Raw genomic sequence first — 16986 nt, forward strand, 5'->3', positions numbered from 1 at the left:
CTTAACAGACTGATTCCACTGGCTCTTTTGTTCAATTCTGATTGAATGTTATCGAACGCGCTTGGTTTCATATTTAATCTTGCCAATGAAATATTTTATTATGTTTTTTATTTTATGTGGTTTTTTTTGATAAATTTGGGAAATTGCAAAAACGGAAAGTAACTGACTATGATACCAAAACCCCGTGTTAATGACACCCAATTTGATTTTTAGATAATAGAAAGTAAATTTATAATTTCTTACACATCAATCTTAATTTTTTATTTAACCCAACTGTAAATAACAAAGTAATAATATAATCATTTACTTTTGCTTCCAGTGCAGGAATCACGACCCCTGGCAACCCTAATGAACAACAGTGGCAGCCTGCCAGTCGATAGCCGTGCAATCGAACCGGCTCCGCTTCCAGTTCCGCCTATCGGTTCCAGCACGAGCCAAACAACCCTACGTGTCAGTCTCATGCGTCGGTGTAAATACAGAGTTTTTTAAATTCGCGGCGTGCAAATCGTGCGAAATCTCGCAGCAGCAACAGCTCCCGCCCCCACTGGACCGCCCGCCCCCGCAGTCAGCCGCCCGTTGACCGAAAATCCAAGGGGAGCAGCGTTTGAAGCGATAACTCCACCGCGACAGCAACATCAGCTGGAGCCGCCGGAGGAGGAAAAGTGCAAGGGAAAGCGGAAAGGAAAGGCCAGTGCCAGACGAAATACTAAATATATATAGTCGCTTGCGGAGATGGCGGGTCAAAAGTTCCAGTACGATGAGAGCGGCGGAACATTCTACTACTTTGTGTTATCGTTCTTGGCGCTAATATTGATACCGACCACCATTTACTATTGGCCACGTAAAAAGAAAGAAGGTTAGTGCCGCTGCCCAGCCGATTTTAATCGCACTCTCTCCGCTCTTGTTTTTTTTTTTTCGTATTCCACCTGCAGCTGTGCGCGGGTGTGTGTGAGTGCATGTAAGGCATACATTGCCCCCCTCTGTCTCGCACTCTCTCCTTCCGCCGCAAATGGACACGTTCCAATAAGCTATTCTAACAACGTCAGCTCAGCGTCTTCGTAGTGGTGAAAGCTGCGATTACCGCAAGTCGAGCTCTCTTCACTTCCCAATTGGGACAGCGCACTCTACGCTCCACGCGCGTTCATGCGTTGCGAAAACTGCGATAATGCTACTGTCACCGTGATCGCTGGTCGTGATCGTGACTTATCGCGATCTTAAAGTCAAGTTGTGTGTGGGTCAAGCGTGTGAACTTTGCACACACACCACTGGCCATTGGGCTACTCTCCCAAGATTTTCACTCTCCCGAGATTTTCATTTCTGTAATGCTGGCATTCCCGGTAATAAGAATACTTTATTCATAATCGGTTGATCTATTTACATTTTAGGTATACAGACTTTATTTTATTGAAGTCACTATAATGTACATATGTACATTGTACATTGTACATTGTACACATGTCTGTAAATTATATTTTCAAAACGTGTAGTTTTTTTTAAGCATCATTGAATTAAAAGTTCCTTAAGTTCATGTGTCGCTTTAAGAACTTAAAAAGAAAATTACCGAAATTAAACTAATAGTCCCAATGCGCGATATCCACAAGAAATATTTTTTAAAGTGGAACTATACACAACCTTTTTGCAAATCTCACAATTACAATAAACCGATTGCATCCTTACTCACCCAATTTTCGTATCTTTACCTGCAGATCACGGCAAGCTAAACGAGGAATGCCAGTGTGCCGACTGCCTCAAAAAGAAGGCCATTCTGGCCAGTGCCGAGCCGTACAGGGCTCTGACATCATGGACCATCAAGCTGACCATCGTACTGGGCTGGGCCCTGCTGCTCTTCCTCACGTACCGCGTCTCGCAGTTCGACTACGAGATGGCCAGCTTCGATCCCTTCGAGATCCTGAACGTACCGCCCACCTCGTCGCAGGCCGAGATCAAGAAGGCCTACTACCGGCTCTCCAAGATACTGCATCCTGATAAGGAGACGGGTGACGAGAAGTCCTTCATGATGCTGAGCAAGGCGTATCAGGCGCTGACCGATGATGTGGCCAAGGAGAACTACGAAAAGTATGGTAATCCGGATGGACCGGGAGCCATGTCCTTTGGCATCGCCCTGCCCTCGTGGATCGTGGAGAAGGAGAACAGTGTTTGGGTCTTGGGTCTGTACGGTTTGGTCTTCATGGTGGCCATGCCCTCGGCGGTGGGTGTTTGGTGGTATCGATCCATTCGCTTCAGCGGCGACAAAGTGCTGCTGGACACCACACAGATGTACTTCTACTTTATCCACAAGACGCCGCACATGCTGCTTAAGCGGGCCCTTATGGTGCTGGCGGCCAGTTTGGAGTTTGACAAGCGCCACAACTCGCAAGTGCAGGAGCGGCAGTCGGACAACGATGAGGTGCCAGCGGTGAGTGCATTCTTTGATTTTTACTTCTGGTTAGTTACTAATGATATCCCTTTTTCCGATATAGCTCATTCGGCAGCTACCCAACCTGAATGAGAAGTGCAAGGAGCATCCGCTGTGCCGCATGTACTCCATCAAGGCTCGCGCCATCCTGCATGCCCATCTCAGTCGCATGCCCCTCAATCCGGAAACCCTGGAGCGTGACCGTCAGTTTGTGGTGAAGAAGTGCCCCTATCTGGTTCAGGAGATGGTCTCCTGTGTCCATCAGTTAGTCATGATGGCCTATGCACGACGTGTGCCCCGCCTGCCCAGCATCGAAACGATTGAGAATTGCATGAAGATGTCGCCGATGATTATACAAGGACTGTGGGAGTTCAAGTCGCCGCTGCTGCAATTACCCCACCTCACCGAGGACCATCTGTACTTCATGAACAAAAAGCGTCACGTTAAGAACCTGCAGCAATTCGCCCAGCTTAAGCCGGAGGAGAGCCGTCAGCTATTGAAGAATCTATCGGACTTTGAGTACGAGAACACCATGAAAGTGCTGGGCAAGATGCCGCTGATTGACTTCTCCATCCGTTGCGAGGTCATCGACGATGAGAACACCAATGTGGTTACCGCTGGAGCCATAGTTACGGTCACGGTTACGCTGGAGCGCAAGGACATGAAGTCGCTGTTCGGCGACACCAAGGTGCCCGAAAAGCAGGGCATCAAAGATGAGGCCAACGAAGAGGCTGCCGGGGATGAGGATGAGGCTGCCGCCGCTGCTTTGCCGGTCAAGAAAGCCTCCGCCTGGGCAAAGCCACGCAAGGGAGGCAAGGGAAAGGGTGGCAAGAAGCCAGCCCAGAACCAGAAAAACAACCAGAAGAAGGGGCCGGCCAAGGTGGCGGCCACGGCTACGAACACGGCTTCCGAGGATCAAGCGGCGGCGGGTAACTCCGATGCCGAGTCAGAGGCCGGAAATGCAGAGGGCAGCGATGTGGAATCGGCTGCCGGTAGTGCCAGCGAGGACGAGGAGAAGGGCAAGAACAACTCCTCGCTGGACGACGACGATGACGAGGAGTGGGAGCGACTGCAAGCCAAGCTTAACAAGAGGGAGCGACTCGAGGGCAAGTCCCGGCTGTCGCACACTGTCCACTGCCCCTACTTCCCCGAGGAGAAGCAGGAGTACTGGTGGACCTATATCTGCGACCGCAAGTCGCGCACCCTGCTGACGGCCCCCTATCACGTGACCAATCTGGTCGAGAAGGAGGAGATCCAGCTGAAGTTCACCGCGCCACGCTGGCCCGGAGTCTACACGTTTACCGTGTGCCTGAGATCGGGTGAGTTAGTCCTTTTTTCAAAGCGCAAATTCTTGAGAACTAAATGTTCCAAAAGCAGTCGCTGTGTATGGTAAATTTTTATAAGCAAATTACTTATTCCTTCCTTCTTTTAGACTCCTATTTGGGCATGGACCAGCAGCAGGAGCTGAAACTGGATGTGCAGAAGGCGCCCGCACCACCGACAGACCATCCCCAGTGGGACCTGAGCGAATCGGAGCCGGAGCACAATGACCAGCAGGAGAACCTGAGCGACTACACCACAGACACGTCCGATGAGGAGGACAGCGACTAGATCTAGATGGACGGACAGACCGACCGACGGAAGGATGGACGTCCCTAACCCCAATCAACCTCAACCTCCTCTCTATTTCTCTGGGACGGAAGAGAAGCCTCTTTGTTTTCCTTTTAGTAAATGAGTTTCGCGTGGCGGAGGAGGCACACCAATGCGACCCTTCCTTCGCATTTTTACTAGTTTTGTAATGGAAAAGACCCCGAACTAGTGCGTAAATAACTATAACTTCATTTTACCGTGTACTGTACTAAACATAATTATAATGTACTGTATATTTAATTATTTGGATACAAGAACTAAAAGTGAGACACGTAAATACAAAAGTCTATTGATATTACTACTTTTTTGTTGTGTGGTCAATTAACTGAAAAAAAAATCTTCGGGCTTGTTCGGGTTTTCACGTATTTTAATGATAAATCAATTTGAATTTAACGGATAATGGCTGAACTTTTTGAGTATTAACATAATATGCATTAAATTATATTACATTTTTATAAGTAGCATCACATTAACTTTAGTTTAAACCATTTAAAGATATTCATTTCATTTAACAAGTATTTTGTAATTTGTTATAGCTGTTTTAAACAACACTTTATCTTTAACGATTTTTTAGTTGACCGTATAATTCGATTATTGTAAATCGTTTTTATTAAATGTAGAAGTTTAAAGTTTCTAGATCCCAAGGCACAAGTAAATTTATTTTATAATAAATTTAACATATTTTAATAACTGTATATCCTTTTCAAATAAATTCGATACAAAAATCTACAATTTTAAAAAATGTAAAAAGATCTGCAAAAAACAGGTGAAACTCCCAACAAGCCCGAACAATTTTTTAAAATAATAGATTTTAATTAAATAAAGGACGACTTGGTCCTGCGTTGACGTCGATGTCTACTGCGCAGCCGCTGCTCGCTCGCCGTCCAAAAAGAGATCCGATTGGGAATCTGAAGAATTGGACGTCTTCACTGCTGTTGTTGTCGTTGTTAGCTTCTTTTGTTGCTGTTGTAGGCAGGAGCGTGTCATTTTTTGTATGAAAGGGGTAAAATTATAAATTAAAGTCACATAAAGCCTTAATCTACGGTTCGTTACCCGTCACCAGATTCGTTATTAGTGGGTTCTTGTTTCTATTTACAAAACTTTTTTGGTACTATTTGGCTAAATGTGCATTTTTATGTGCGAGTGAGTGTGTTTGTGCAGTGGTGTTTGTGGTGCAGATGTCAGTGTGTGTTGGTTGTCGTTTTTTTAGTACACAATTATTCCTCTTCACTTTCTTCGGAAGAGGATTTCTCCTCAGCCGGTTTACTTTCTTCATTTTCGGTCGTGTTTTCTGCCGCCGTTTCTTCAGGTTTCTTTTCCTCGGTGAGTTCTTTCGATTCTTCTTCGGTTTTTTCATTAGTATCATCTTTGTCATCACCTTCGTCTTTCACTTTAACTTCATCTTCTCCTGATTTTTCTGTATCATCTTCGGATTTATCTTTGGTATCATCACCTTCGGTTTTTTCTTCAGTACCATCTTCCTCGGACTTTTCTGTGTCAACTTCCTTGGTATTTTCTTTGGTATCATCTTCGGATTTATCTTTGGTATCATCTCCCTCATCAGCTACGGTTTTTACTTCCGCAGCATCTTCCTGGGATTTTTCTGTATCAACTTCCTCGGGTTTGTCTTTGGTATCATCTTCCGCATCATCTACGGTTTTTACTTTGTCATCATCTTTTTCGGACTTTTCTGTATCAACTTCTTCGGGTGTATCATTGGTATCCTTTTCTTCATCTTCTTCGGTTTTTACTTTGGCATCATCTTCCTCCGACTTTTCTGTGTCAACTTCTTCGGGCTTATCTTTGGACTCTTCTCCATCACCTTCCAATTTATCTTTGGTACCATTTTCCTCGGATTTTTCTGTATCAGCATCTTCTGACTTTTCTGTATCATCATCCTCGGGTTTATCTTTGGTATCGTCTCCCTCATCATCTTCGGTTTTAACTTTGGCATCATCTTCTTCTGATTTTTCCTTATCATCCCCTTCGGTTTTTACTTTGGTACCATCATCCTCAGATTTTTCTTCACTCCCCTCTTCAGTTTTTTCTGTTTCTTCATCAGGATACAAATTTTGATTAGTGTCTAAGGACATTCTTTTACCTTTACCTGTAGTTTCTTCCTCCTTTTTCTTATCCTCGGACTCTTCGCCCTCTGCGGTTTCAGTCTTTTTATGGGTGGTTGGATTGTGGTGCGTGCGAATGTTTGTGGGTTGTCGATATGCGGGTATTTTTTGGGGTAAGGAAGGTGGAAAATGTATATACAAGATCAGATCAGTGGGATCTCTATCTAAGCTGAGCTACTGGAGTGCAATATCATGCCTTTTTAGCTTCTACAAGCTCTACAACTCTAGTGTTATGGTTTACCATGCATATTCTATCGATCTGTTACCTTTTCTTCAGTATTTTCGTCGGCATCTTCACCTTCGCCCTCTGCTTTCTCTTTGTCCTCGCCGTCCTTGTCTTCGTTCTTTGAAGAATCACGCAATTATTAGTAATGAATTTACATTACAAAATAGATTTATAATGCTCGTTATTTAGGGCAACAAAAATGGTAAAAAAAGTGAGATATTTGCATCTACCAATTTTTAAAAACCCAATTATAACTTGTTTGCTTTTGTAAGTTTTGTTTGCTTTCATTCTTTTTGTTAGGTTTGCTGTTGAGTTAATGCCGTGTTGGTGTTAAGGTTTAAGTGAGTTATCAGTGTTAGAAAAACAAGCTGGCTGTTGGTTATGATTTTTTAGTTAATACAAATATATTTCCTTTTATTACAGGGGCAGCGCATTTTTATGTTTTAGCATTAACATAACGGCTGCATTAAAAATGTTCAGCTCTCTACACTAATCCAACTTAGGCTTAAGTGCTGGCGTGTATTCAGAGTCCTCACAGGTGTGTATAAATGGTACATACAAAGGTGTTGGATGTAAGTTAATGAATATAAATATTTTGATTAAAATTGTCTTTTCATCCGGGGGTTAACACAATCGAAAGCCCTCGCTTAAATACGCTCGTAATCTTAACTTAAGAACCGCAGTCGTCATGATGAATTCGTTAAAAAATTAAACACAATTAGAAGATAAACGTGTCGGCTTCCGATTTCAAAACCTATTGAATTTGTGGCAAATGGCACTAATAAAATGTTAGTAAAACATACAAAACGATTAAAATATCATTAATCTCGTGGTTTTAAAAAAGTTTCATACGAAACATGGTACACTTTGTAAAAGGTTTATAATTTCTTTCCATTATATTATATTGCCTATAAAAATAATCGAAAAAACGGAAAAAAATCCATTTCCCCCAAACCCTATAGGCGTAGAAACCGGAGACAGGTGTTATAAATATAGAAATAGAGAGTTGGTAGTGTCTGTGCTGTTAGTTAACATTACGGGCTATAGCTGCTGTTAACTTTAGTTGGCTTTAGTTGCAAGATGTTGCTGTTAAATCTATTGCTTTGCTGCAGATGATTGCTGACATCGATCGTTTGTTGCGTCGTAACAGTTAACGGAAAATACGTGAAAATAGCTCAAGTTCAAACCTCGGCCTTCTCCGCAGCCTCGTCCTTGGCGTCGCCTTCGCCGCCCTCTGGTTTCTCCTCCTCGGGCTTCTTCTCCTCCGCTTCCGCCTCCTCCTTCTTGGCCTCGCCGTTCTCCTGCTTCAGTTCGATTTGGGCGGTACTGACCGCCGTGGTGTCGGCGGGGGCCAGCTTGAGAAACACCTCCAGGGTGTCGATCTCGTTGGCCATGTCGAAGGCATCGTAGTCACCGCAGTACTCCTCGTCGTTGAAGAGCTGGGGAGGAAGCGGATGGCGGGGCTCTGGGTCGCTGACCGTTCCGCCGCTGCTCGTCGATTTGTTCTGCATCAGCTCCTTCTCGGACTCCTTGCCGGGCTCAGTGATGTCCACCGTGTCGTACTTGATGTTCTTGCTGTCCAGGATCATCAGGACGCGCTGCTGGCGCTTCTTGACCTGCAAAAAGAAGGGTAAGTGTCATTAACTGGTAATGGGTTATATTTGTATGGAACAAGGAATCTAAAAACTCAGTACTCAAGTTAGTTGATTTATTTTGTTTATAGAGGAAACGCATTTATAAAAGATAGTATTGTTCAAAAATATTTGTAATCTACCAATATTTTACTTCGTCTAAATATTCATCATTTATTTCATCATTTGAACCTAATACGCCATCTTAAAAAATAAAAATTTAAAATATATAACTTACAAATGAGTAGTATAAAATATAACAAAAAAATTTTTTTTTATAAATTAGGAGCTTAGATATATACATATATGTATCTCATATTTGATATTAAAAAACACAGAGCTTTCTAGGTATAAAGCAACAAAAGGTTGCCTTTTTTTTTAATATCAACTTTTGTTCAGTGTAACTACCTTTAAAGCTGTTAGCGAACACTGTTAATTACAGCGATGACTTATCGGCAATGAAATATTACCGGCAAGCCCAAACTCACACAAGCACACGCAAAGCCCACTCCCACACCATGCAAACATGCATGCAAACACCCTAAGAACAGCGATACGATAAAGTTCCTAATTAAAATGGTTTGTTGCACTCTGGTAATTAACCTGCGATAAGGAGTAGTATCTTTCTTAGATTTCGCTCATTCTTTTTTTTTTTTAAGTGTAGGCAGCGCAAAACAAAAGCATTGTGACCCGCACAATGACCGTTATGTTTTTGTTCTTATTGGGAGAGACGCTGCCAATTGAACAAAGGCGGCGAAAGAGAGAGAGGAGGGAAAGGTGGTGAATCACACTCACGCATGCACACACACACACACACACGCTGCCCACGCAACTGCGATCAATGGAAATCTCTCTCTTCCATGAACAATTTACAGTTCACAGTGGAATAAGCTTATATGGGCAATGAAATGTATGTTTGTGCTGCTTCTTGCCACCACCAACAGTCGCACACAAGCAAACTCACGAAAATGCCCACTTGTTTTTCTTCGACTGTACATACAAACTTACATACCACACAAGACATCATCCCCTGCAAGCATTTTCTATCGCGGAAGGCACTATTAAGTGACTTCTAGAAGATGAAAACGATCGTCCGCGATATCGCATTCGGATCGCGGAAGTGACTCCCGTCGGGAAGAAATGTGCCACTTCGGCGACACTTCTGGAAGTGTCGCCGAAGTCACTTCTGGAAGTGACGCCGAAGTGACTCCGAGAAGTGTCGCCGAAGTGGCACATTTCTTCCCGACGGGAGTCACTTCCGCGATCCGAATGCGATATCGCCGAAGTCACTTCTGGAAGTGTCGCCGAAGTCACTCCTAGAAGTGTCGCCGAAGTGGCACATTTCTTCCCGAAGGGAGTCACTCCCGCGATCCGAATGCGATATCGCCGAAGTAACTTCTGGAAGTGACGCCGAAGTGACTCCGAGAAGTGTCGCCGAAGTGGCACATTTCTTCCCGAAGGGAGTCACTCCCGCGATCCGAATGCGATATCGCCGAAGTAACTTCTGGAAGTGTCGCCGAAGTCACTTATGGAAGTCACTCAAAAGTGACTTTACATATGCTTGTAGAAGATACCTAGAATAGTCTTTCCCAATTGGAAAATCTTGAATAAAAACATATTTTTTTTTACTTTTAATATTTTGCATTTATTTTTTGTATACGTGCTTTGTCCGCTTGTATACACGGTCCATGGCATGTAGGAAATTTTGCTGAACAATGTTATTTAGGTCCAGCTCCGTCGACATAAGAAATTTACTTATAACCATTTCTAAAAGAAACAGAAACCAAAATTGTTTTTTGTTCACTCTAAGTAAAAATGAACTAGAAGACATTACCTTTTACAATGAAATATGTTGAGAATCGTTGGATGCTGGGTTTCTCCGCAGTTACACACCAAGTAATGTCCACAGCTAGCTTGTCCGAATAAAGGTTTACATATTCGTACATCTCACGATAAGCACGTAATTTCGCACACAATTAAAAACAATTAAAAACATTTAGAAAAAAACAAAGCTATATTTTTAAAACGCACAAATTTGATACAAAACCGCACTGTCCACAGACAAATCACGCAACGAAATGACGCTCGGGCGAAAAATAACGGCGTGGGTCAAAAGGAAGACCCAAAAATTTTCTGAAAAAAAGGGGTAACGGAAAATTACCGCGACCTCTTTTTATCGCGTGTTTTACTCACTACTATCGTCTTTCTATCGCGCAGAAGTGTCTCAGAAGTTACTTCTTCGCGATACATGTATATTTTGTTTTTGTAAAATGTGTACTATCGTCTTTCTATCGTCCAGAAGTGACTCAGAAGTTACTTCTTCGCGATACATGTATATTTTGTTTTTGTAAAATCTGTACTATCGCCTTTCTATCGCGCAGAAGTGTCTCAGAAGTTACTTCTTAGCGATCCCGACCCTTTTTGTTTTTGTAAAATGTGTACTATCGTCTTTCTATCGTCCAGAAGTGACTCAGAAGTTACTTCTTCGCGATACATGTATATTTTGTTTTTGTAAAATCTGTACTATCGCCTTTCTATCGCGCAGAAGTGTCTCAGAAGTTACTTCTTAGCGATCCCGACCCTTTTTGTTTTTGTAAAATGTGTACTATCGCCTTTCTATCGTCCAGAAGTGACTTGGAAGTTACTTCTTCGCGATACATGTATATTTTGTTTTTGTAAAATGTGTTCTATCGCGTTTCTATCGCGCAGAAGTTACTAAGAAGTGACTTCTGGACGACAGGCGATAGAAATATCGCCCTTTTGCTTGCAGGGTCATCACCAAACGCACATACACATACATACATACATAGAGGCATAGAACGCAGCAGAAGAAATAGAATTTGCAATGCATTCGTCACCACATTGGTTTTGTTCTTTTCTTTAACTTTTTCCCGATGTTTTCTGCTAATAACAGGGCCAAACATTCCAATAACATGACACTATCTTCGGTTTCGAACCCGCCACGCCCACAAACTCACCTCCTTGTTGCCGGACATGCCGCTGACGTAGACTTTCAAGACCATTTTCGCAATTAGTTATGTCCTCGCAGCGCCAATTAAATGATATTTGGCGACTAAAATTCGCTGGCTACTTTCACGGCGATTAAAAATATTTTTAGATCTTTTCTTTTCCTGCTTTCTTCCGTTGCCCCTACGTAATGTTTTCACTGGTGACGAAGGCACACGCACTGGGCAGGGTCGTTGGTTAGATGGGGTGTAAAAACGGCGAAGACGCGGCTAAGAAAGGTGACCTGGCGTCGCTTATAAAAGTGCAAAAATATTTTATATTTATCAGGATTGGAAATTATTTCCAACTTTGTCGTTGAACCGATTAGTGTGGCGGTGGCTTTAAAATACCATCCGGCAAGGGAAAATATACCAAAATTTGGGCGACAGTACGGTCCCACGCGAATGCTAGGAGGGTGTATCGGCTAACTTAGCGAGGACAACCACCTAACTTTCGCGTGTGACCGTTAGGGTGGTCCAAAAAATGATAACTAGTTCTCACCAATTTACACGGAATTTTAATGTCTGTAAAAAATGTAAATAAAAAAAAATATTTTGTTGAGACTTAGACCTTGCGAATCGTCCTCAAAGTTTGCTTTAAAATTACTCATACGACATGTGTTGCAGCCAGAACATTTTTCGAAAATATCGATTTCCCACCCCCAACTTTGTCAACATTCTAAGCTCGGTCAATATTAGTAAGAAATGGACAATTTTGAAATGTTTTTGGTTGGACTCGCGGCTTCACAAAGATTATTTTAGCCTAAAAAAAATGTTAATATAAAAGGAGAGCCTTCTTTGTCCTTCCTCAAATGGGTATATAAGTGTTTACAGAAGGTTCATTTCTGAAACGGTTATTTCAAAAAAAAAAATAAAATTCTTTCCGAAATGTTTAAAATGACTTATTATGCAACTCGAGGGTTTTAATACCTTATTGTCAATATTTTCAATAATTAAATCCAATTCCATCTTGTACGACCATGAAAATTCTGGTTTTAGCAACTAGAAAAGTTTTTCCAATTCGATTTTTTCAAAAAAATTTTTTTTGATATACATTAAATACCGTATAGGCGGGTGAGAGTAGGACCTTAAAAATTTCCATACAAATGTGGACCGCCCTAGTGACCGTATAATAAACACAGTCGGTATAAAATAGCGATATATCACGATATAAATATTTATTTTTATACAAAAATATCGATATATATATTTTGATATATTTTCACCTCCACAACGCTCGCCCTGCGGTCACACTGTTCGCCCGTCACGCACTTCGTCGTCCATTTTTGCCACTTCCATTCTCATCTTGCATCTCGCTTTTTTACTGACACTTACGCTGAGGCTGTCTCCCTTTTTTACTGACACTTACGTTGGCTTACGTTTTGCTGACACTTACGAAGCATCTTGCATCTCCCTTTTTTACTGACACTTACGCTGAAGCTATCTCGCTTTTTTACTGACACTTACGTTTTGCCGACACTTACGTACTTACGTACTTACGTACTTACGTACTTACGTTGTTTTGTAAAACTCACCCAACCAACCAAACCAACCAACACGCCAATCGCCAATCGACGAAAAATTTGTAAATTATAGAAGGCGAGTCGCAGACGTCGAACACCTACTGACAGTGCATTTCAGTGGCCTTTTGAATACTGCTCAAACAACCAGCCAGCAACAGCAATTTTAATTTCTACCCGAATATATAGATTAACCACCCAAACTGAAGTTGGACCGTGAATGTGCGTGCGTATGTGCCAGCGGAGTAGTGGCACAATAAAAAAGTAAATAAAGCGCGTGTGAAGTGGTGCAGAAAGCGAGAAGAGAGCCGCAAGAGCCAGAAAATCCAATTAACGTATGTAAGTGCGATGGTGTGAAAAGTGTGTTCAGCGTTTTTCCTCTGGAAAGCTGATAATGATATGCGATTCGACCATTTTTAAAATTTCATGAAATCAACATTCCAACTCACAACGGTGTGCGTGTGCGTGTCTCTGTGTGTGTGTGTGTGCCTCTGTGCAGGCCAGAGCGAGACAACCAGTGTGATCGCCTTGGCTGCTGTCATTTCGGTTTCGTTTTTTTAAACTAATCTCTGGTATTTGTCACGTAAAAGAGTAAAACGTAAAAAACAAAAAGGGCATTAAATACGGTTAAGAAAAAAGTATAAATTATTGGAGGAAGGAGAGCAGCAAACTCACTAACACACACGTGTTGAGGTTAATCGAACTCTGGCCGTGTGCGTGTGTTGGTGCGGAAAACAGCTGGTACAGCTGCCGCTGCAGCGAAGAAGAAGAGAAGGAAAGGGGCCAGAAAGAGGAGAGCGAAGAACACGCTTATTATCCTTATCCTGCGTAGTTTAGTTTCGTCGGTGGTTGTTCTGCCATTGGGTTACAGTTCACACTTTCCACTGCTCCTTTTTCGCCTTGCATTGCTATGCATTTGCTGCTGTTGTTGTTGCCTTTGTCGTGGTGGTTTCCATTGTCGGCCGTCCTTTAATTGCGCTGCGCCACTTCTTCGCTTTCTTTGCCCGTTTCTCCCTCTGTTCGGAGTTTCTGGCCATTCGGAGTGGGAATTCCGATTCGGTATCGCCCTTTTCTTTTCCTGCGGCGACAGCAGCTGCTTGCAGGGCATCGGAGCTGTCGGCTATGGCCGGAAAAAAGCTAGGGGCCTCTAAAGTAGCCAAACAATAATTAAGGGACCATTTAAAGTTTAGAACATAATTTTAGTTTAATATATATGTATCATTGCGATCAAAAACACATAAGAATTGTTTATACCTTCTCCCAATTCTTTATCGGAAAAAATTTATTTTTAATTAATTGATTAATTTTGGAGCTTAATTTTTGGAGACTTGGTAAAATGAAACCGTGACGAATATTAAATTGGGAACAGTCACTCCATGCTATATTTTTTGCTTGCCTTGTATATTTTTCAGTTCTCTTTTGCCTTGTCCTAAACCAAACGTCATCAAAGTCATTAAAGTTAGGCGATCTTGGCTTTTAAAAGCTCTTTACTGGCGTTTTAATTTTATAAATGGTTTTCTTGGAAAAGAGATCGGCTTGCTGTAATTATGGCTAAATAGCATTTTAAAAGCCTTTTAAGATTTAATTTATGCAGGTTTATCCGCATTTATGCTGATGTTTCTACCAAATCAATCTTTTAAGAGATTGCCCCTGCATACAAAGCCTTGAACCATCTGTTAGTTATCTTACCCCTCCAAGTTACTTTGAAAATCACAGCCCCTAGAAGCGATAAGATAAGGAAATGATATTTTTCCCAGCTATATCCAGGCAGAAAGGCCAAATTGCCAGCACTGGCATAGCCATAAATCGCTGCACCATTTTCTTTTATTGGCTGCGTGTGCGTGAGTGCACGCCTGTGAATCCTGTTTTTCCTTGAAACCAGTTTGTGGTCTTTTATCTGCCAGCAAGGTGTTCACTTCACTTTACTCATTCATTGTTTGTTTGCCCCTTGCAGCCGACGCTCGATCATCCATCTGCAGCATCCATCATCCGACACCAAGGCAATAATCAGCAGCAGCTACCTACAATCAGGCGAGCCATCTATATCAATCCCTCAGAAGAACCCCGGGAAGAAGAACCTCAATCATAGCGATGGCCTGTGCAACCCTGAAACGCGCCTTAGACTGGGAGTCGATGAACCAGCGTCCTCCGAAGCGCCGGCGCTGCAATCCGTTCGGCCAGGCCGGGAGCAACGCAGGAACAGGGTCCCCGTCCCGCGACCGCGACGGTCCCAGCACCTCGGCGGGACTGCCCCACACGCCCAGCAACCGATTCGCCAAGGACAACACCGAACCCAGTCCGTTCAGCGAGGCCTCGCTGGCCAAGATGTCGCCAGGTGAGATAATTAGGATATGGAATAGTTTTAAGTCTCTATATCTTGTGGGATTAAATTACCATTGAGTACTTTTATCCTTGATAATTCGTAAAGAATTCATATCTTTCAAAGTAAAAACATTTTCCATGTAATGTTCAGGAAATATGATGTATTTAATTGTTAATGTTATGTTTAAAATTTAATGACCACTTTACTGGTAAATTCGGGATCCAAAGTGGGTTCCATCAATGTAATACTAGGAAGTTTAAATTCTACTTTGTCCGTTACATATGTATATATCCTATATAACTGAACAATTATAAGGATCAATTTTCTGTAACATGAAATCTCTGAATGGTCCCCATTTTGAGTTCCATCCCCTATATACAATCTTATCTTTTAGCACCCCTACAAATGTACAGGTATTTCTAAACACCTTACCCCTTCCCATTTTCCAGACAAAATGGCCGAGAGCTTGTGCAACGAGATCAAGAGACTGCACAAGCGCAAACAGCTGCCGATCACCTCGTCGGCCTTGGAGCGCATGCAGGACTCGGAGTCGAGCGGATCGGAGATGGGCCCGGAGAGCCCGCGCCGCCCGGACAGCCCACCGAACCTGATGCGCCACGGCGAGAAGGCCCTGTTCACGTTCAAGCAGGTGCAGCTCATCTGCGAGAGCATGATCAAGGAGCGGGAGAACCAGCTGAGGGAGCGCTACGAGTCCGTGCTGACCACCAAGCTGGCCGAGCAGTACGATGCCTTCGTCAAGTTCACATACGATCAGATACAGCGTCGCTACGAGGCAGCGCCTAGCTGTGAGTGCTTAAATTGGCATCCATCCCCTATTGATATGCTTACTAATTGTCTTATCCCTTTCAGACCTGTCGTAAGGCTGTGCAGGTCCTCGAGCCTCACAGTAAGGAAATTAATAATTGCACTACGATCTTATGTGACGGTAGATCTACCGCGACAACAACAGCCCTCATTTAAAACTAAAACAAACAACAAATAAGGAAACTAAAGCAAACGCAAAACAAACCAACAAAAAAACCTAAAAAACGCAAAAAAAAAAAAAAAACAAACTACAACATACATCGTGTTTAATATATTTTGAAATACACGCGAAGAAAGCAGTTATAGTTTATGCCTAGATTTACATATATATTGTATCGGTTAGCAGCAAAGGGATGAATTATTTAATAGCAAGCAGAAAAAACACAAAAGAAGAAAACCAAGAAATCTTGTTAAATTTATGTTTTTCACATAACGAAAATTCTAAATAAAAGGACAAATATCTGATATGAAGAACTATAAGCACACAGCCACTGCAGACATATATGGTGCATCCGTAGAGAAAACGATTCAATGAAACCTCAAACGTAGCTTCGTACATAACAGACCGACAGAATTGGTAAATATAATGTTAGGTACATGTAGCATTAAGGTATGATGTAAAACGTATCAAACTATATTGTTTTTGAAATAGTTATTTATGAGCGGAAGGCCCCGAGCGAATGGGGCGAACATTAAATCAACAAAGATAACTCACTACTCATGAAGAACACTTTTCATAGTTTATTTTTGCATATTAGTTGTATTAAGGCGAGAAACAAACGCTTTGTCTATTTTCTCGAGTATCGTTTGTTAATTGTTTCTTCCTTTGATGCAAATTATGGCAAAGCGATGTAAACACACAAAACAACTGAAATGTTTCGATTGGCTTTGCAACATACGGAAAAGAATACCGAAAAAAAGATAACACAAAAAAAGAAAAGATATTCATTAAGTCGAATTGAACGCTTTCTTATATAATACGCTTGACAGAAGAAGTTTCATGTTCATTACAAATATTTTTTTCACACCTTGAAGAATATATACAAGAATATATGATATATATATATTTTTCAATTACCGCAATCATACATACTTTACATTAGTAATTTAAACTTAAAATTAGTAAAGAAATGCCATTTTTATATTAAAACAAACAAAAATAAAATGATGAATTGTAGAAGCCCGCTGGTCTTTTCTTTTTAAAGCTTTTAATTCTGTTTGTAAAATGATCTTTAAATTTCATCCGTTTGTAAACCCCATTATTATT

General features: G+C 42.0%; 3 protein-coding genes across 8 annotated transcripts; 2 read left to right on the forward strand and 1 right to left on the reverse strand.

Annotated features, from left to right (window-relative positions):
- The first annotated feature begins 420 nt into the window (after positions 1 to 420).
- On the forward strand, positions 421 to 4364 carry LOC119552685 (translocation protein SEC63 homolog). The gene is made up of 4 exons (XM_037862405.1): positions 421 to 856; positions 1707 to 2416; positions 2481 to 3735; positions 3849 to 4364. Exons 1-4 carry the CDS (start codon positions 733 to 735, stop codon positions 4025 to 4027), a joined length of 2268 nt encoding a protein of 755 aa, XP_037718333.1. The 5' UTR covers positions 421 to 732; the 3' UTR covers positions 4028 to 4364.
- LOC119552686 (SH3 domain-binding glutamic acid-rich protein homolog) lies at positions 4271 to 11404 on the reverse strand. 5 transcript variants are annotated; one of them, XM_037862408.1, is made up of 5 exons: positions 11025 to 11404; positions 7603 to 8031; positions 6456 to 6533; positions 6174 to 6231; positions 5040 to 6113 (listed from the first exon to the last, which is right to left on the reverse strand). In XM_037862408.1, exons 1-5 carry the CDS (start codon positions 11067 to 11069, stop codon positions 5284 to 5286), a joined length of 1440 nt encoding a protein of 479 aa, XP_037718336.1. In that variant the 5' UTR covers positions 11070 to 11404; the 3' UTR covers positions 5040 to 5283. The 5 variants fall into 5 exon arrangements, with proteins under 5 accessions (XP_037718337.1, XP_037718338.1, XP_037718336.1 ...); XM_037862407.1 differs by having other exon boundaries at positions 5040 to 6119; XM_037862409.1 differs by lacking the exons at positions 5040 to 6113; positions 6174 to 6231 and adding an exon at positions 4271 to 5029 and having other exon boundaries at positions 11025 to 11398.
- A 1172-nt stretch (positions 11405 to 12576) lies between these two features.
- LOC119552879 (akirin) lies at positions 12577 to 16896 on the forward strand. Of its 2 annotated transcripts, none has more exons than XM_037862779.1 (4): positions 12577 to 12910; positions 14526 to 14906; positions 15344 to 15700; positions 15765 to 16896. In XM_037862779.1, exons 2-4 carry the CDS (start codon positions 14663 to 14665, stop codon positions 15773 to 15775), a joined length of 612 nt encoding a protein of 203 aa, XP_037718707.1. In that variant the 5' UTR covers positions 12577 to 12910; positions 14526 to 14662; the 3' UTR covers positions 15776 to 16896. The 2 variants fall into 2 exon arrangements, with proteins under 2 accessions (XP_037718707.1, XP_037718708.1); XM_037862780.1 differs by having other exon boundaries at positions 12577 to 12906.
- The last annotated feature ends 90 nt before the right edge of the window (positions 16897 to 16986 follow it).

The sequence above is a fragment of the Drosophila subpulchrella genome, chromosome 3L, assembly GCF_014743375.2.
Source record: "Drosophila subpulchrella strain 33 F10 #4 breed RU33 chromosome 3L, RU_Dsub_v1.1 Primary Assembly, whole genome shotgun sequence".
Lineage (NCBI taxonomy): Eukaryota > Metazoa > Arthropoda > Insecta > Diptera > Drosophilidae > Drosophila > Drosophila subpulchrella.